The sequence below is a fragment of the Sceloporus occidentalis genome, unplaced genomic scaffold (assembly GCF_023333645.1).
Source record: "Sceloporus occidentalis isolate IW3139 unplaced genomic scaffold, rSceOcc1.0.p SCAF_26, whole genome shotgun sequence".
Taxonomy (NCBI): Eukaryota; Metazoa; Chordata; class Lepidosauria; order Squamata; family Phrynosomatidae; genus Sceloporus; species Sceloporus occidentalis.
This window is the reverse complement of record NW_028317006.1, coordinates 8,140,633-8,160,837: the sequence shown is the minus strand read 5'-3', so window position 1 is coordinate 8,160,837 and position 20,205 is coordinate 8,140,633. Positions and strand designations below refer to the sequence as shown.

The 20,205-nt window shown below is 41.8% G+C and overlaps 2 protein-coding genes across 3 annotated transcripts in view; one reads left to right on the top strand and one right to left on the bottom strand.

Annotated features, from left to right (window-relative positions):
* Positions 1–745: 745 nt before the first annotated feature.
* On the top strand, positions 746–7,988 carry LOC149300117 (WD repeat-containing protein 76-like). The gene is made up of 12 exons (XM_089485559.1): positions 746–781; positions 1,239–1,526; positions 1,759–1,848; positions 2,627–2,817; positions 3,068–3,197; positions 3,295–3,341; positions 3,472–3,625; positions 3,892–4,050; positions 5,240–5,457; positions 6,311–6,460; positions 6,658–6,711; positions 7,733–7,988. Exons 1-12 carry the CDS (start codon positions 746–748, stop codon positions 7,986–7,988), a joined length of 1,773 nt encoding a protein of 590 aa, XP_089341685.1.
* A 5,133-nt stretch (positions 7,989–13,121) lies between these two features.
* LOC149300116 (FERM domain-containing protein 5-like) overlaps positions 13,122–20,205 on the bottom strand; it is a 28,580-nt gene continuing 21,496 nt past the window's right edge. For both annotated transcript variants that reach the window (XM_089485672.1, XM_089485673.1), the window contains 6 exons: positions 19,782–19,845; positions 18,726–18,817; positions 18,457–18,531; positions 17,233–17,301; positions 16,769–16,875; positions 13,122–13,669 (listed from right to left, as the gene is read on the bottom strand). In XM_089485672.1, coding sequence (XP_089341798.1) covers positions 13,122–13,669; positions 16,769–16,875; positions 17,233–17,301; positions 18,457–18,531; positions 18,726–18,817; positions 19,782–19,845 — 955 coding nt within the window. The remainder of the gene's footprint in view (positions 13,670–16,768; positions 16,876–17,232; positions 17,302–18,456; positions 18,532–18,725; positions 18,818–19,781; positions 19,846–20,205) is intronic.

Here is a 20,205-nt window from a genome sequence, read left to right as displayed (position 1 = left end):
TGGCCTTAAAGTGCCAGGTTTGTGTAAAAGGACATGCTTACTTGCCCCGTGTACAGGGATCATGGAGACCAGCAGGGTTTTTTTTAAAGTAAGGTGGAATCGGACCAATAACACTTTTATTTCAATATGATAATTTTGCATCTGACCCAAAAGAATCAGCATCATAAACTTAGCCCCCCTACCCTGGTAGATGGCATCCACCTGTGTAGTAAAGAAGAATACTTATTTTTAAACCATTTTCTTACCTCTAAACGACGGCTTAGTCTTATCACATGCTACATTTTCTAGGACCCACATCTTAAGTTTATTTTAAGTTTTAAATGTGCTGAGGGTTAAAGCAATAGCCCAGTAATCTGTATAATACATTGGCTGGCACATAGAATAATTAAGGGGTTGTTTTTTTTTTGCTTCATGGGGAGGCGGTTCTGTACCACTCTCTGCCCCTGAACTACTATTCTCGAGGTCAGAGAGGTTCATAGAAATTGTAGTTGTGCCCCTACTAAGCATGTCCGCGGTAGTAAAGTGAGGGCCTTCCGCCTGTCCCGTTACCAAACATTCTCTGACGTCACATCCGCCTCGCGTCTCCTGGTTATGCAAGTAGCGCTGGCGGGAAATATTCGGATAGCTGCTACAGAGCTGTCATAGGGAGAGTGGTGCATATTCCATATCCTTATACCGGCACCGTGCTGTGGGGAAGGAGGCATTGTGACTGAGTGTGAGTGAAGACTGTACCCTAGAAATAAAGATGGGCACGGGAAAAAAGACAGCTCAAGAAGTGCAGGTAAGAGACACAAGTGTTACACAACGGTGAACACTTCACCTCACTCAGCTCTCTTGGTTACATAATATTATTGTATTCATATTATTTATAGGCCAGCTGACAGAATGTCATATTTTGTCTGTTATGTTTTATAATGTGAGGTGCTCTCCTGTTTTTCTTTGAGTTAATAAAATATATTGTTTTGAGGTTTTTTTAAGTGTAACATTCTAACAATGTTCTGCAGGCACAGGTCAGTCTGTTATTCCTGAAATTATAATGTGTTTATATCTGCAGATTTCTAACCTTTTAATTCATTGATATATTGCTCACATTAGTTTTTTCTCACTTTTATTATGTAAGAGTTCTAAGAAATATTATGCAACGTGATAAGCTGACGTGTGTGTAGTGTTTTGTAAATTCAGGATTCGCATTGTTTTAATGCTGGTTTATTCAATCTTCTATGTTGGTTTGTTAACAGGAAACTACACCCGTTAGCAGCAGGGTCTCTGCAGGCAAAACCCTTCGCGGTTCACTTCAAAACCGTGCGTTATCTCCCCCTAAAAGGCAGCATGGGAAACGGAAACATGAGCGGGATTTAGATGACAAAGAGAAAGGTACACCAAAGAAGAAAGCTTACATCGCAGGAGAGACCAGCTTAGTACGAAAGCATCCAATTGTCATGCTGTCGCGGGTGACACCCGAGACTTTAGATCACGTGACCACTGAACACGCCGAGAATACAGATGATGAGGCCCCAGGCAATCAGGTGAATGGTCCATGGCCACCACATGTCAAACTTCTTTGGCGGAACTCTGCCTTTTCCAGCCTGAAATAATAATAATAAAGTTGCTCGCACAGATATGTTTTACTGTATAAAGTAATTTAGAATCCTACGATTATTTCTGGTTTCCACATCATTTTAAAAAAAATCTGATAAAACTAAAGTGTCATGTTTCCCATTTTCATCAACCACATATTTATTGTTTTTATCTTTAAAGGAGCAGTCGGACCTCTCTCCGTATGAACTTGAAAGGTTAAACAACATAAAAGAAAATGCTAAATTTCTGCAGTCCTTGAAATTGCTGGAGGTTTGTTTTTCTATATATTGCTACTTTTTATGTGTGCGTGCTATTGAAATGTTTAGTATAGGATTTTAGGAACTGACAGCTACATCTTAAATTTTTTTCCTTTGCATTGCAGAATAAGTATTTAATTTTTTTCCTTTGCATTGCAGAATAAGTACAAAAAAGGTCATTTATTAAAACTTCATGTTTTAAGAAACTTATTTTCCCTGTTAACAATTTCCACATACATTGCTTTGTTAAAAAATGACAACTGCTTTTTCAATTTAAAAAAAAAATTATTTTAACCATGCATTGCAACTGATTAAAAATTTGGTTTTTTTTAGTGCGCTAAAGGTCTAACTTCTGTGAAAAATCTAAATAAAACCAGTGGAACTAAAAGGTATGCATTGCTGTTTATTTTATTCCTACCCACAGTTACAATAAGTCATAGTGAATTAACATCCTGTTTTTGTTTACCTTCACATACACACCTTTCTCACCCGGTCTGTGTGTCTTTCATAAAAGTGTTAAAAAGAACCTATACAGGAATTATGTGTTTCTGTATTTCAAATTAATCTCTTTGCAAAATAATAGTGTTCTACTGATGGTGTTACAGAGGTAGCTATGTCACCCTGTTCCAAATGATGTATTCAGAGAATATCTAGAAGATATCCTTCTGTGGGTTGTGACCAGAATATACCAGTTGTCATTAGGCGTTGTGATAAAGCTTATAAAATTATATTTACTTTTCTCGTCAAACCATATGTAAAAAACTTTATTTTTCAGGGTAAAACCTTTAAAGGTAGAGGAGGTTACAGCAAGACGCCGTTCCACGAGACTGCAGAGAATTACTCCAGATGTAGTCCCTGTTCCTACTAACCCTGAACCAGTGGAAGAAAATGTAGGTGATAGTGGTCTGCTGGGTCTGGGAGTAACAGATACAGCATGGGCTTTGTCACCTTGTTCTCTAGAGGGCACTGTAACACATGCAATGTAGGTGATAGAAAAGTACGAGGTATATTTTATAATTACTATTTGTAGAGTAAAATGAAACTAGCTTTGAGATATTTTTTTTTGTTACCTTACAATCAGTGGTGATGGTAACAGAAGGTAAGATAGCTCAAAGATGATTGAATGTCAGTGGAGGTCGGATAGTCACACTTGTTTTTCATTTTGGGGGAGGGTGCGGGTGTACAAGTAAGATTTGTCTTGCTTGTATACCATGTCTCTTCTGCAATCTTAGATGTTTTTCTTGTTCCCCCAATGCCAAGAAAATTAAACCTCCAGGTCCATTGGACATGATTGCCATCTATGATCGGGATGACCAGAGCACATTAAACAGCTTCCTGAAAACATGGGAGTCAATCAGCAAGGTTATTATATGTCAAATGTCTAAACAACAATTTACTTTTCATTTTTCATTTTCTATGACTATAAGTTACTAGGTTGTTTTTCTGCTTTTCCAAACAGGAGGAGATGCATTGCTCCACAAAACCATCATCCGTGGACCGCAAAAGGTAAGGATTTAGTGTTTTATAGTTTTACATATTTTTAAGGTCTTTTTTGTGTAAATGTCTACTTTTGTACAGCAATGCTTTCTCTTTTGTACTTCCATGGTTATACTTTGTCAAATCACTGTCCTTTTAGATATGTGGCTAACCTAAAGCGAATGACCCTGCAGAAAGAGACTGTGGCAAAGGTGGTTCACAACCGTATTTTTTCCGTGGCCGTTCATCCATCAGAAAGCCACACTCTTGTTGCAGCTGGAGATAAATGGGGGCAAGTTGGACTGTGGGATGTGGTATGTGTTCTTTGGTGTGTGTAAATTATAAACATTTATGTCTTTGTTACTTGGAAATATAAAAGCAACACTAATGGTGGTGGATTTATTTCTCAACTACACATGATGAATATTGAATATATGAATAGATATCTATAGATGTTTGAAATGTCAATTTCAGTTGATATGTTTATCATGTTTGCACCTGAACACCACATGTATGTTGCAAATTCATAAACCTAGTATTTGCTATTATAGACCAGTATGTTTTCTGCATTTCTTTACAGGATTGTGCATCACCTAATGACACCGTTCATACATTTAACCCTCATGCATGGCCTGTGAGCTCCATGTATTTCTCCCCTGTTAACCCCGCACACCTGTTATCGCTCAGTTACGATGGTACAGTACGCTGTGGAGATGTGTGTCGTTCAGTCTTTGATGAGGTAAGTTTATTTGCCTTTTAATCAGAATAGTGTCTGCCTCTCTGAAGCCATATCATGCTCTGTGAGACCAGCCTCTACAATTACCTCACTTGCTTTCCTAAATGGAAACTGCCTACTTCCATTGGATTCGTCTCCCGCTCACATAAATATCTATAAATCCAATTTAATGGCATGTGGAGAAGAGCCCTATGTGTTGTCATCTGTTTTCTAGCAGATGCTACACTGAGGTGAGATGCTGCTGTTCTGTATTGATCGACTCGTGATCTAGCCCCGTGCTATACACCATAGTTTATTTAGAAGTAGGTTTTTCCTAGTATAGTGGCAGTACGTATGGGTTGTTCTTTCCCCTCAGGACAAGCTTCTGAAAGACCAATCAAAAAGTAAACTACTCCCCTCTTACCCATAAAAGCCGGCAAACTGGTAGAGCCCTCAGTAATAACAAGAAATACCACTCACTCCAACGTATAAGGGAGGGAACTACGTACTGCCACTATACTAGGAAAAAGAAAATTTACGGTAAGAAATTATTGTTTTTCTGAAGATTTCTTTTAAAGATATGTATGTACCAGCCCTTGGCAAATTGCAATGACATCCCAACTTGTTCAGTCTCTTACAAACGTCATAAACATAACCTGACTAAACTCGCAAATGGACTATAAATAAATTATACATATACATCACATCTTGTTTTGTCAGTCGTATTCACATATGGTGCGAATTCACACGAATATTGTACCCTACAATCCATTTTTACGGTTTATGATGTGGAAGATTTTGCAGTTGGGATAGTGTATATGTGCGTAGTTTTTTTTTTTTTTTTTTTTTTTTTTATTTACAAGCAATACTGCAAGAAATCTAGTTTATAAAAGCCATGCATACACCTTATGTCTAACAGATATATAAACAGACTATTGCAGATGAAAATTCACCCAATTTTGGTAGGCTTTGTAGCTCTCAAGTTTCTGTTTGCTATCATATGACTGTGGAAAATGAGAGGGTGCATTGGATTAAGAATGACCCCTTGAACCCTTGCAGCCACATCAGACAAATACCCGTAATGTATTCTGAATCAGTAATATGTGAACCTCAGCCTCAACTGTACTCTCTACTTTGATCCCTATTGAATACAGGTGCCACATAACTGCTGAAAGCATCTCCTGTTTAAAGTTGTTTTAATCAATTTTTCTAGGTTTTCCGTGATGAGGATTATAGGTTGTCTTCATTTGATTTCCTGTCGGCCGATGCCTCTGTCCTTATAGTCGGTTACTGGGATGCATATTTATCAATTGTGGATCGTAGGACACCAGGAACATCCTATGAGCAGCAAGTATCTCTGGGAATAAAAAGTGTTCGCACTGTGAGCATGCACCCTTTAAACAGAGACCTCTGTGTTGTTGCTGGAGCTAGGTAAGAATATAGTCTCTGTTGTCAGATTCTTACCAGGACTTTAACGATCTATTCTAAATCTCTTGGTCTATAGTGGAATACTTGCTTGCAGTTTAGTTGCATTGGTGCAAATAGTGAGCAGAAGTGTATTATGCTGCTGGTGTATTCTAACCATCTATCATGGGTGGGAGGAAGCATTGTGCGAGTTGCCAAATAACACACTAGTGGTCTATAGTGTTTTTAAATTAAAATCTTTAATTTTTATTTTTTTATTTTTTTGAACAGGGGGCACTGTTAAAAACTGTAGTATATATTTTTTGCGCTTGTTATAATTATAACTACATTTTTATGCATGTTTTGACGGCTGCGCCCAGTAGGATAATGCTGTAAATCACGTTGCCTGCAGCGCAGTTGCATCGCCTTAACTAATACATTTTATAAACACATCACTATGGCGTTACTGAGGCTTAAAAAGATCCAGTGCATTGCGGTTAGTCGGCCTACTGTACTTGAATGTGGGGACAAGACCTTGTTCATCATCACAGCGGAGTGCAGAAAGAAAACTGGATCAGAATATATCCTGATATACGTGTTTCTTTGTGTGAATAATTTGTACCGTAATCACATTCTTTAAGGTAGTGCTTGGAAACCATGTCTTTTTTTTATTTTTATTTGAGCAGAGGCATTTAGGATTCTGGATATGTATCATGAAGCGATTATACTGCGTGTATTAGTATGCGGAGAATGTTCCTGTTCATGCAAAATTTCCGTTCAATGCTCTTTGTACAATTAGTGTCTTTCTGTTGCGGTGTGACGGGGATTTTCCTGCTCGGTATTTAATCTCTTGTGACATATTTTTTATGTTTTGATGCAGTGATGTTTGTATTTATGATGTCAGAAAACTCCAGCAGAAAAACCAGCCTTTCCTGTCACTAACCGGCCACACAAGAAGCGTGGCCTCTGCATACTTCTCTCCTGGGACCGGTAACCGGATTCTCACTACATGTGCTGATGATCAAATCCGGTAATTACAAGTGCTTTAGCAATGCAGACGAAACGTGCACAAAACGCATCTTCTACAGCAAACTGTTACAGCGATTCACATTCATGAACTTTTGTGGTTGCTTGTTTATTGGGTCGTTCTCCAGTGTATGCTATGGGATGTAAATCAGTGGTTGGCATGTGCAGCTATCTGAAAATATTTTTTTGTCTTTTTTTAAGGGTGTATGACAGCAGCAACCTGAGTACCAAGGCTCCTCTCATCACCTCAATAAGGTAAATGTCCTATGAGTGGTTAATATTATACTTGTGCATTCGTATTCGGACGAACATGAAAACGAACACGAAGGGTGCGTTTTCGTTGTTCAGCCAAATACCGAAGAAACGAACATGGCGGCAACACGAAACGTAGACACACAACATGAAGAATCTTCGTCTGCCATTGGTCTCTCCGCTCCAGGAGTCAAAGGTCCGTACGAGCGACTCTATTGGTCGCCAGCAGGGGCCTCCTCTGCCATCAACCAATGAAGAGCAGGATCACTGCTGGTGCGCCAAAGCTGCTGCGTACCGCATTAACCCCTACCTAAAAAAAAAAACTAAAAAAAAATCTGAAGAATGTACACGAATATTCGCCCGAACCGAACACGGGAACGGGCCCAAGCCTAGTCAGTACCTACAAAAATGTTTAAGGCAGGTATGACCTTTTCCGAATTCCACAATGTACTGTTCGGTACACTTAATAAACATTAAAAAAAATATATGTATGCATTAAACCACAGCGAATGGTGTCATGTGTTCCATTTCCTGCATTTGCACGACTCCTCCTTCACGTTATATCTGCCTGTTTGGTTCAGGCAGCGGTACAAAGGGGTGGGGAAGAGGAAGCTAATCTCTGTAAATTGATTAGATTATGGTGGCTTTGTCACAGACTGTTACCCCAACTCCACTGAGACGCTTTTAATATCAAACAATTGCTCTGATTTACAAGAAAAAATGCTAAGGGTAGTTCAGTAAATTGATTTATTTAAGCTAAAAGTGGTGAATGATACCTTTTTTAAATACAGAAAAATTATATCACATGGAAGGCAGACAAATGGGGCTGTGATCAGTAAATACTGAAGCTCCTGGCTCCGTATGTTTTGTTGCAGGCTCCTTTTTGTCAGGTAATTTTGTCAAGCTCTGCATTAACATTGGTGTACTTAACATGTACTGTTTGCCAAAATTCTGTCTGGTAAATATTGCTTGGATTTCCAAGCTGGTACAGATCAAGGTAAACTCCTTTTCTCCTTTTTTGTAGGCACAATAATAACACTGGCCGTTGGCTGTCTCGTTTTCGGGCTATTTGGGACCCCAAGCTGGAGAGCTGCTTTGTGACTGGCAGCATGGCGAGGCCCCGGGAGATAGAGGTTTACCATGAAAGTGGGACTCTTCTGCATTCCTTCCAGGACTCCGAACACCTTGGCTCTGTCTGCTCTATTAATGCCGTGCATCCCACTAGGAACGTGCTCGTGGGAGGAAACAGCAGCGGGAGGCTACATGTTTTTCTTGATTGATGGAGCCAGACCAAGAACAGAACCTAGTCTTTCATGTAACAGTAGTGCTGGCGCCATAGCAGCTGTAAAGCATATGTGCCAATATGCATCCCATGAAAGGACCGCAAAGTTGCATTATTCATTTTAGGCATCCTCATAAACCAGTGTGAATGCTTTTAAAGCAACTGATCAACGGACGCTGTGTACCCAGATATAATAATCAAGCAGCGGTTCGGTTACATGCTCCGACAAGGTACAGCTATATGGCGTGATACAGATATCGGGTCTTATGCAATAGGGGAGATACATTTTCATAAAATGGAGCTTAAAACGTTACATTATTTTAAATGTATTGTTTGTTAATAGGTATTGTCAAAATTGCATCTTTAATTGTTTTACATGTTGTATTTGAGGACATAACAATCAAGTCTAATAAAATCTTGTTATGGTCCCGATCTGTTCTATAGTGAAATCTGGAATCGGCTGAGTTGAGGTTACACGTTGTTAGTAAGTTGCTGTTGTGAGCTTCATGTACCAGAAATTTGGAGGGACGTGTAGTCTACCAACTGCGTTCCCCTCCCCATCTGGATTGTATTTCCCATAAGAGAGTCGGCATGTTCTGTAAATTGGGAGCTGAAGGGTTTTTTATGTTCTATTAACGGGTAAAGTTTGTTGCAATATAGTCGGATACAAAACACGAAAACAAGTCGGTTTCGGTCATGATATGTTTTATTAAAAATATTGTCCAAAGCAAGGACTACTATGCATGTCATTCATCCACCATCCATCGCTGGTGCTGTGGAAAACATGACTCGAAGTTGGCACACAGACATGTTATTTCTCTTTTGTATGAGACCGAAGAGATTCACAGTTGCAAGTTAGTTTCCTCGGTAAATACATCATGCGGTCTTGTGGCTCATGCGTGACCGCAGCATGGAACGGGAAACATCTGGGGACACGCAGGACAGCAGTGGGATGTGCCTAATAAGGCCATTTTTATAATGTTTCATATGGATACAAAGCAACTCAGCACCAGAATGAATCGGATATTTGTAGATTAATTCCTAGAAAGGAAACTGCATAGAAGGGTTTTTTTTACACGCAATGATTTATGAATACATAACTCCTAATCAAACTGACTCCTTTCACATCCAATAACCGTCTTCTCTGCCTGTAGACAATAATCTTGGGCTGCTGGCATCAATCGTGGCAAAACGTTTGCCAAACGCACACATAGCAGGATTATATTATGAGGATTTGTGATCGCTCAGGAGCCCCCAGTCTTTACAGCCAGTACTGCTATACGCTGATTAGGAAGGACACGGACACCAACATGCGCCGACCATGAAATGCTGAGTGCGTACCGGGATAACATTTCTTTTTCCGTCTGTGTGGCTTTATTTCCTAATCATTTAAAGGCCTCAACTTCTGGGAATAAGGGTGCATATTCCGATCATTGTGCTATAGCCATCCAACCCCAATCATTCTACGCACTGCTTTGCCTGATGTTATCCAATTAACGTGCGGGTTTAACAAGTCGCTTAAACGTTTGAAAGCATAACTAGAGCTTTTTGGTTTTGCATAGTCCAGCATAGCATGTAGGAAGCAGGGATCCCATCGCCTATACCCCCCAAAAAACAGGAACAGTAACCCTTGCAGAATTCGCAAGATTGCGGAAAGGCTGAATTAGATGTCATGCTAGATGAAACGGCGAATGCCTTCAATACTCAGTGGGGAGCCCACAGTATTTACAGCCCCAGACGCGCTACTTGGGGGCTATTCAGTCACTTATGATACTGTCACAATATTATGCTTTAAAGGGACTGGGACCCGATGGCCATCTCTAAAACCAACAGTATATCTCATCACAAAATGACTTTGCGTTCCCCTAAAAGCTGCTTGACACTGTGCACGATGATCAGCGGGTGTGAAGGTTGCTCTCTCGGGTGAATTTTTCTCATGGCATACTTGCCACAAAGCTGCTACGTGACTCTTCGTCACTCCGGCATTTTGTTCATTTATTTACATGACACGCCAACAAAAATTCTAAAAAGCAATTAAAAAAATGAAATGTATTATTAATAACAAAATAATACTATTTTCTTAAAATATAACCTTGAAACAGTCTCTGCAATAGAAAAGTAAGGTAATATGTCTGGAGGCAAAGTTGTTCCCATAAATATATATATATATATGGGAAAAGGGCAGGTCCATTATAGATGAAAAAACGCCAAGGCATGGCCTGCAGCTACCGAGTACAAAGTAACAGAAAACAGCCAGAGACGTTGTACGCTACAAACGCTCACAGCACGGTACACAGACGTTGGAGGCATAATTCTCAACGTATGTATGTATAGCATGATAATGTTCAGATATTAGAGACGAGATACCCGGACAGCGGGTATAATGCTGAATAATTCAGGCATAGCTGCTCCGTTCACCCCTTTCAGTACCCAGAAGACAGGGATGGCAAGTCGCCAGACACCCATGTCTCCGAAGATGCTGGGAATACATGCACATAGCTCTTACCCTCCTGCGCTCACAGCACGTGTCCCCTAATGTCACGCCAACTGAGATAGCTTGGGGGATACATCTCCCTGATAGGTGGGCATTAACCCATTAGGGTAGTTTGTACCCTAAAGACTACGGCTTTTTGTCCTATGTTTGATTGCACTTTTTAAGAGGACCCACACAAACTATATATTGGTTTTATTTTCAGGGATATTGATATATTTTGATTTATCAGATATTAAAAACAGAGCAGTGTTAAGGTGACAAAAATGCTTGATTAACGTTAAACCTCCTTCACTACACTCAGTTTCCTATACCCGTCTACTTAACATTAAAAACACGAAAAAAAACGTATAAAACGAAAATGTATTCAAAATGTTAAACAAAATCAGTAATGTGAACAAAAGGCGAACAACAGAAACGGCTGGGAACAAAAAGTTACTGGATGGGTTTTTTTGTTGTTAACTGAGAAATGTTTTGCTATGTCTATCACGCCTCAGAGCAAAGTGGGGACAGAGGCTTATTCACTAAAGGGAGAGCTGCGCTTTTAACGCTCTCACTTGGCTATGGAATGGCCAACTCGAGCAAGGAATTGTTGAGCTGGGCCTGTATAAAGCAGAGTTCAATGAGTAAAAGAAGGTAAATTGGCTATACATTATACAGGGCCAGCTAGGCTCTTCATGTCGCAGAAGCTTGCTGCGGTTGGACCTTCATGTATATATATATGTATAGTGAATTCAGGGACTTGAATTCACAACTCTTTTGTGAATGGACCCAAAAGAGCCATTTCTTCCACGTCACGGGAATGCGTGTGATCTCTGTGATTGATGATCAGGGTGATCAAACGATCCTCGCATCCCCTATTGTTGCTGTGGAACTGCCTTGGTTGCAGAACAGTCACCTGCACAGGCGGACAGCCAGGCGTTCAGTAGTCCATTCTGTCACATCCTAGAGGTAATTGCAATCCCCATTTTTTTGGGATGTAATAGCTTGCGTTAAGATTGTGAAGAAATCAAAAGTGTAATAACCACTTTATTATAATGTAACCATTGATGCCCTGAATCAGTGAGCTATCTGCCCCTATCTGGGTTTCAGCAGGGTTAAGTTATCCATGTAACTTATATGCAAAGGGTAAGATGTGTTAATCCCCAGTGTCTTCGTATTAGGAAGGGTGAAAAGTCCATGCCCCTAATATACCAGTCTGAGGCATGTGCCTACAGTGTGGACACTGGAAATGGACTGAGAATTGGAAGAAAAGTCTCCTTCTGCCTCCATGTAATATCCTCACATTAGGACACAATTCTGTGACTTCCTAGTATGAACAGGACCACGTAATTCATATATTACACAAGGGTTCAGCTGTATACAGATCGTAAGAAGATACAACAGGGTGCTTATCATTTACCCCTGCCAAGTACAGACACAAGGACATATAGTAGACACCAGGGCCGGACTGGGATTAAAATCAGCCCTGGTACTTTAACAAAGCGGCTGATAACTGTATCCAGCCAGCGGCTACACACTAAAGGATTGGTTCTGCTGCATGAGGGGCAGTGGCTGCCGCCAGATGGCCTGGACATAATAGACGCAAACTTCTCACATTCTTATATGCACACACTCTCGCACTCCACCGACCCGTAATGCTACCTAATACACAGACATAACAGACCTATAACCCTTACAACTCAATAAACATCAGTACATAAACTTCTTCATCATACACAGACATCGGAGACATATACCGCCTTTCTTTCGGGACACACTTCTATTGCTCCTCAAATACAAACATCTCTGGATGCACCCACCTAACTTTCCACACAAAGTACATACACTAGCAGGAGGCACATGTATATGTAATATCCTCACAGAGACACATCCAGCCAACGTTATAAATGGGATCTAAGATATCCTCTTGGGGACTGTCTGGGGATCTCTATGTAATGTAACCTGATTATATCTTCTTCCTCCACCCATTCAACAGGTAACTCCACCAATGCTGTCTGTCAGCTCCTAGGAAATATGGCATCCATTCAATGCCTTTACATTAACGCTTATTATTTATTTTGGATATACTAACATGAACGGCAGGTAGATATACCGTATGCCTCTGCAATTCCATGGATTAAATAAAGTTATTTCACGGAAGAGCGTGCCATTGCATGCCTGCTAACAACTTGTGGAGACTTATGTTTTCTCATTATGAGGATCTGCCATAGACCTGTTGTTTTGAGTCGACGCTGATGAAGCATGCTCAATATTTGGTCGCATGTAATGGGAGCAGTGATCTATAAGTTTAAATGTCTTCTTCACTGAGCATTTTTTCCCTGGAGCTGAACAAGCATAAATGTGGGAAGTCCACATGGTGGAGGTGCAAAGCTTACAGGGACCACAGAGCAAATTTGACCCCAACCCCATCCCCATGCAGATATTGTAATGACCAAGATGCACTTCTGCCCCTTTTAACTTGGCTCCATTTCCCAATCCAATCACACACACACACAACTAGAGAATTCTCAGTAGAGCATTATTTTGCCCCCTCCCCACCCCCAAGTCAGGAAATGTTTTTAAGGTGGGGAAGGGAAGACGCTGGAAGACATCACTCCTCGAAGTTACAGAGGACCACCTTGCGCATCCTGCAAGGGTTCAGGAGTCTATGAGGCGGATGAGAGGGTGCAGTTTGCAAGACACCCATCTGCGCAGAGGACAGAAGTATTGATAGTGGAACTGTTGGAATTCAGGAGTGAGCCGAATGTCCCTCAAAAATGCTAATTCCAGGTCAGACTCGGCCAATATGACAAGCAGCAGGAGCAGTGCAAGAAGAAGACAAAATGTGACCGCTAGCAGCCGAAGAACACTTTGCAGAAACTTGTTTCCTTGCTCCGGTTCAGATTCGCTGTGACCGGATACCTCTGGCCCAGGAAGTGCAGGAGGAAGGGCTTCAGTGTCGGGATTACTATGGACAGCCACATCGCTCTCCTCATCTTGGGTGGTATATGGAGTGCCGTTCACCTGCTGTCCAAACACTGGTTCCTGATTGGGTTCACATACAGGAGTGGGGAGTATGCTGGCGCATGGTGTGTAAGCATCATCGCTGAACACAGTCTCCCGAGAAAACCGAGGAGACAAAGCATGAATATTTTCAGAGGAACGGACAGGAGTAGAATGTGCGCTGTCCCGGAGAGATTCCAAACCTGCAAAAAGAGAGTTAAATTAAATGAGAAAACCAGAGAACAAAACTAATTTAGTTCTGTCTCTAGTCCTAATGGGGCAAAAGCTTTTGGAGCAGAAGAACAAATACTCCCTGTGGCTATGACAGACTATGACAAACAGATACATTAGGTGGAGAGAGCCCTGCTTGCAAGCTTACAATCTTGCGATATGAACCAGAAAAACAAGAAACATAAAAGTTAGATACTGTTTCTTTTTCTCTAACATGTTACTAAGAATCCATTGTTTTTGTAGAATGACACTTTGCTATGTGTTTCCTTATTATCAATCAATTATCAATTTTGTAATTGCCCCTAGGGTTAGGGAACATATGTTATATGAAAACAGATTTCAATATATATCTATGGGCAAGCTATACCAATGTTTTCCAAAACTTATCAAATATACCCTAAAAATGCTCATCATAACATGATTATTCCACATCTGCATGATTATTCCACATAGCACTGACACCCATGTGATAAAGACATTGAAAGAACCAGATTTAGGGCCCGCCAGCCTAAAAAAAATCAGGGTGTCAGCCTGGTGTAACCCTGTGCAAAATCACAACTGCTTTGAAGATGCGGCATAGGGACAGTGCGGATGTATTAGCACTGATATTGTTAAAAGTATAGAAATACCTACCTTGCAGGTACCGAACAGGTTCTTCCTGCTGTTTTCGGAATTCCCAGGATGCTGCCGTCCCATTACTGCTTACGGTTGTTGCTGACGTTAGCAAATCCCATGATTCTTCCATCTCGTTGCTGATGTCTGTAGTTTCTTGGGCCCATCCTGGCATAGACTCACCTCTCATCTCGCTACTACTATCTGTTATTGGGGTCCATGCTGGTAGAGCTGCATCTGTTATGTTCTCTTCTTTGTTGGTTTCCGTTGTTTCTGGGCCCCATCCTGGCGGACGCTCACCTGACCCCCTTGCCTCGCTGCTACTGTCCTCTGTTGCCAGGGCCCATTCTTGTACAGCCTCCCCTTCCGTCTTCATACTCCTGTCCATTGGAGCCCATCCTGGTTGAGCTTCACCTGACTCCCTTGTTTCCTTGTATGTTGCGAGGACCCATTCTGGCAGAGTCGCGCCGGATACGTCTGTGTCCTTGCCGCTGTCCATTGGTTCTGGGACCCACCCTGGCTGTGGTTCACCTGCGATTCCTGTCTCCCTGCCGCTGCTTATTGTTTCTAGAGCCTTGCCTGACATTGCTGTCTCCCCGTTGCCCTCCATTGTCGCTGGGACCCCTCCAGTTAGAGCTGGGAAAAGCGGCAGGGCCCCCAGTGCTCTGCCCAGAAGCCGAGGCCCCAGATTTAGCACACGGATCTTTACATCGCGGTAACAGTGATTGATCATTCGCAGGTGAACATTCACCTTGGTCCTAATACGAATCAGACACTTGACCATGATGCAGGATAATCACACTCTCTCGGAGATATTCACTCAAATATAATTCAGTATCTCGACCCCTCTATTTCCCTGCTTTCTTTGCTCGCTCCTCTTGACACTTTCTGTCTCTTTATAGTCCAACACTTCTATTGTCTTTCTGTCTCTTTTTTCACCTCCTATCTCCGTCACTCACTCCCTGCACTCTTTTCTAACTTGCTGTCCCCTTCTGTTCCCGGTTGTCCCAGTCCCTCGCTCTCTCCCAATCTCTTTCTCTCCACCTCCTCTGACATACAAGGTGAAGCATCAGACTCTCTGCAGCTATTTTGGGAGCAAACGCATTTACTGCTGAGCTGACAGATGTAGGAGACTGTGCGCAGCTGTCACTTACTACCCCCACCGTACACTGACACTTATACCACTCTACCATATACCACTCTACCATATATCACTCTACATATACACCTCTACCATATATCACTCTACATATACCACTCTACCATATATCACTCTACCTTATATCACTATGCCATTTACCACTCTACCATATATCATTCTGCATATACCACTCTACCATATAACACTCTACCAAGGGGCAACACTTCACACAAACCCCAAAACAAGCCTGCTGTACTCCCTGCAGAGATACCCCACACAGTCTGACTACTACCCTCCTGCAGACTGCTTCGCTTCCTCTATGACGATAAACCCTCTACTAGATTAAAGAAAATATCCAGTATCACATTTTGCTGGATCAATAAAATGGAGGCTTCTTACAACAGAGACCCTCTATACTACAGTCTTACCCTTTATGCACGGGTGCTTATTAACCTCTAGGTAATATAATACATATAATAATAATAATAATATATAATAATATCAGGGATGTTTCCTTTGAGTGTGATTTTTTGCTTTCATAGAAAGTGGCAGATGAGAACCATCTGGCCCGGTATTTCTGCAGTCCTCGCTCACTTCTTAGATTCAGAATAGATGTATACATATCACATGCATGTTTACATTCCCTCGCTGTATTAACCTGCACCACTTGGAGGCTGTTCCACCAACTTACCATTTTAGGAGCACCTCTCCAAACTCTCTCTAGAAAGTCTACATACTTCCAGAAGGGTCTTCGGAACTGTACACAGTACTCAAGGCGAGGTCTGTGAAGTGGCCAGGCCCAAACCGACCATCTGGCACATTGGGCAACTGTCCGGTGCGAGCTGCTGGCATATTGGGTCCTGCAGTGTGTGGCTACATGCTACATCAATATAAGCATATAATATATGGCCGCACGTACATTATTTTCTGAACCCAGTTCAGCCCTAAAAGTGGCTTTTCTGCTGCTCCGTTACATTGCATGTATGTTACACTATGTGGTATGATCACCATCCCTATGAGAAGCCCATGCAGACTCAGCAAGGAGATCTGTGCCACAGAAGAACAGATTTTCCATTTCTGGAAATTCAATAATTCAATGGAGAGGGGGGTCTTATGGGACACAGAGAAGCTGAGCGCGTTAGGGGCTTGGAGATCAGCAGCAGATAACTCGGGTACCTCCATCACTGATCTCACAGAAGGATAGAGGTCTCCAGATCGTTAAACATTTCTCCAAAGGGTTACAACTGATCACTGAACACAAAGTACTGTTACTGAAACGTTACCTTCCACATATTATATACATAGCCCCACATTATACCTTCCATGATGGATATGTGCACGGCTCTCCTACGCGTCCGAGGTACACTGCTCAACCTCATTCCATGACTGATTGAGGGGCAACTGCGGCTTGACACCATCCCAGCCCTGTGAGTGAGTAGGACAATACAATGAGGTGGGAGAGATGATTTGGTTTTTATTTGTAAAAAAGTTTAATCAGGCAACTAACTAACATTTGCTTGAATCAGACTCAGAAACTAATGCTGTTTATAGTGAAGGGCGTACTTAGGCACCATGCCCTGGTTTTGTTATTCTTCTGGCATTTACTGTAAATGAGTGGTTACTTGCGCATATCATATTGTTTGAGTATTGGCCGGTAAGTTGGTTAACAATGTTTATAGCGCTCCGTGAAGAGCGAAGCAGTATCTGATTAGTGTGAAGATGTGTTTTTGGATGTAGCTCATGTGGCACTGTGTTGAGATTCAGGGGATCCATGCGGCTTACCTGTGTATTTCCGGTGGGTCTCTCTTGATTTTTGCACTTGATTCCATAACTTCTTTAGCAACCCGGCCACTAGGAATTATAAAAGAGAAACTGAAATCTCTAAGTAGCAATAGATACAGTAACAGAAAATGGACAGCCCACCACTACCTGAGCTCCTGCACCGTAGGGGCTACAAGGACCAACATTACATCTCAAAACACAAATACCGTATTCGCTCGATTATAAGACGACCCCCCCCAAATCTGAATACTAATTTAGGGGGGGGGGGGAGCCTGAATATATAACGACCCTATAGGAAAAAAGTTTTACCAGTAAATGTTAATTCATCTAAACAATTTTTTTTTTATAAAAGCAATGATTGAGAAAAATATTTTGGTTTTATTTCCTTCTATTTTCCAACCTGCCCCCCAGTCATGCACATCTGCCCCAGAAATGCCTTATACCCCCTATATGCCACTGTGCCCCATGATATGCCTTTTAACCCTCTAAATGCCACTGTGCCCCATGATATGCCTTTTGACCACCTATGTGCCACTCTGCCTCCAGAAATGCCTTATACCCCTATATGCCACTCTGGCATTTAGAGGGTTAAAAGGCATATTATGGGGAAGAGTGGCATATAGGGAGGTTTAAGGCATTCAGGAGGCAGAGTGGCATATAGAGGGTTAAAAAGGCATTTCTGGAGGCAGAGTGACATTAAGGGGGTTAAAAGGCATTTCATAGAACACTCTGCCTCCAGAAATGCCTTATGCCCCCCATTATGCCCCCCATCTCTGACAGCCGGGGAAGGTCTGCGCGATGGACGCAGACAACCCCCGCTGCTAGCCACGCCTCCTTCCTGCTGCAGCGGAAGTTGTCTACGTGAATCGCGTAGACATCTACACGCTGCACCAGCTACACACCGGGGACTCAGAAGTACCGGTAAGTGGGGCGGGGGGGGGGGCAGGATCCAGGTTCCAGCTGCAGGGGATCTGGATCTTAGTCGTCTCATAGTCAGACCTATTTGAGGTCTGATTATAAGACGACCCCGATTATAAGACGAGGGGTATTTTTCAGAACATTTGCTCTGAAAAAAACCTCGTCTTATAATCGGGCAAATACGGTAGGTTATTGGAATTGAGTAGACTAATTTGGATATGGTGAGATTGTTGTGACAGAAGGAGCAGAGACACCTAGGGATAGAGTTATAGCGCTGGGAGATAATATGGAGGTTTGGCCGTTTACCTATATCTGAAGCGGCTGCCTTTGAAAAACAAGTTGCTGCTTGACACTGTGCGGACCTGGTTGGAGTTCTCCAGCCTGAAATCAGAATGTAAAGGTTAAATGGGGTCTGCAAGATATACTGGGTATATTAGACAGTATTGCTGTGGGTCATGTGATAGGAATACATATATTCTTAATGCTGGTCTGTAAACACCACCACAAGGGTTTATTATTATTATCCTTTTCACCCCGTGGTACTGCGGGTTGTAACTGGATTAAGAAATACTGACTTGTAGAAGGACTGATTCTCCACTCCACATTTCCACAAGTGTTTGCAGGCCTCGGGGGTTGGAGCGATGAACGTGAGCACCAGCCTCTTCTCCTGCACAGAAAATGTTATGGGATAATAAACATAAACCACCGCTACAAGACATATTTCTAGGGGTTATTTACTAACGCATGACACGCAGCGTGGCCACAGCGAGATGAAACATTTCTATCAATTATCTATGCATTACTGACATAACTATGTGTTACATAAAGACAAATCTGACGCTTATTTGAGGTGAAACTAGCTTTGTGTGACCCTTCATACTGCATGTTAAAATCAGCCAGATGCAATTCTTATTTACCAACCACCAGGTTGCCATGCTGACATGAAATGGCTTCCTGGTGCCTCGGGTTTTGCAGGGTTGCATTGCAGGGACACTCTGCCCAGTACCGTCAACATACTTTGCATATGGCTGGTCCATGCTCCCTCACTCCACCGCGCTGTGTCTGAGTGCGGGGAGGTGACTTAATTTCCCTGCACTCAGGGGCAAGCAGTGTGGGAGCAGGCAGCAGAAGAACTGCCCTGAGCCAATAAAGTTACAGGTCTAAGAAAGTGTGTATGTGGGTAAGTGTGTGTATAAGTATTCATGTGTGTGTGTGTGTGTGTGTGCGTAAGTATGTTACTGTGTGTGTATAAGTATGTTACTGTGCGTAAATATATTACTTTGTGTGTTACTATGTGTACGTATGTTACTGTTTGTAAGTGTGTAACTATGCATGTGTAAGTATGTTGCTGTGTGTAAGTATGTTAGTCTGTGTAGGTATGTTAGTAGGTGTGTGTAAGTATGTTAGTGTGTGTAGGTATGTTAGTAGGTGTGTGTAAGTATGTTATTGTGTCAGCGTGTGTTAGTATGCATGTATATATATGTTTGTGTGTATTAGTGTGTGTAAATATACTAGTATGTGTGGTAAAAAAAAAGGCTCCTAGATTTTTTGCCTGGCTCCTAGATACAAACTAAATTTGTCAAGCCATATATTGGTCTCTGAAGTTTCATACTTCATACTTCATATGTTACCTCTTTCTCTCTCACATATAAATTGAATGTTTTGCCTTCAAATTTCATTTTGGCCGCATCACTCCTGAAATAAAAAGATAATGAGTTTAATAATAAAAATAATGTACCAGCTGCCTTAAATGCCAAGCTGCTACTAAAAAGAGAAAGGGATGTTTCAGATCTTAGTTGGTTGGTGTAACTTCTTCTGAACTAGCCACTTCCAACACTATGCGGAAAAGCGTGGATATTTCACATGGGCATCTGTAAAACTACCAAATCCTACTTCGCCAAAGTGACTACTTAATGAAGTAATGATAAACTGATCTGCCAGCTTTTGAAAAATCCAAATTCAACAATATGGTGTGGCAGCTTGTAAAGACCGTGGCAGGGCTCTATGCACTCAGGGATCCTGGAGAGTTTAACTCCAAAGTTAGTTCATTTACAC

Excerpts from the sequence above, each read along its gene's own strand:
- LOC149300117 (XM_089485559.1), top strand. The coding sequence starts at position 746 with ATGGGCACGGGAAAAAAGACAGCTCAAGAAGTGCAG. Across the intron at positions 3,198-3,294 it reads CATGGGAGTCAATCAGCAAG|GAGGAGATGCATTGCTCCAC; the intron begins GTTATTATATGT and ends TTTTCCAAACAG. Across the intron at positions 5,458-6,310 it reads TGTGTTGTTGCTGGAGCTAG|TGATGTTTGTATTTATGATG; the intron begins GTAAGAATATAG and ends GTTTTGATGCAG.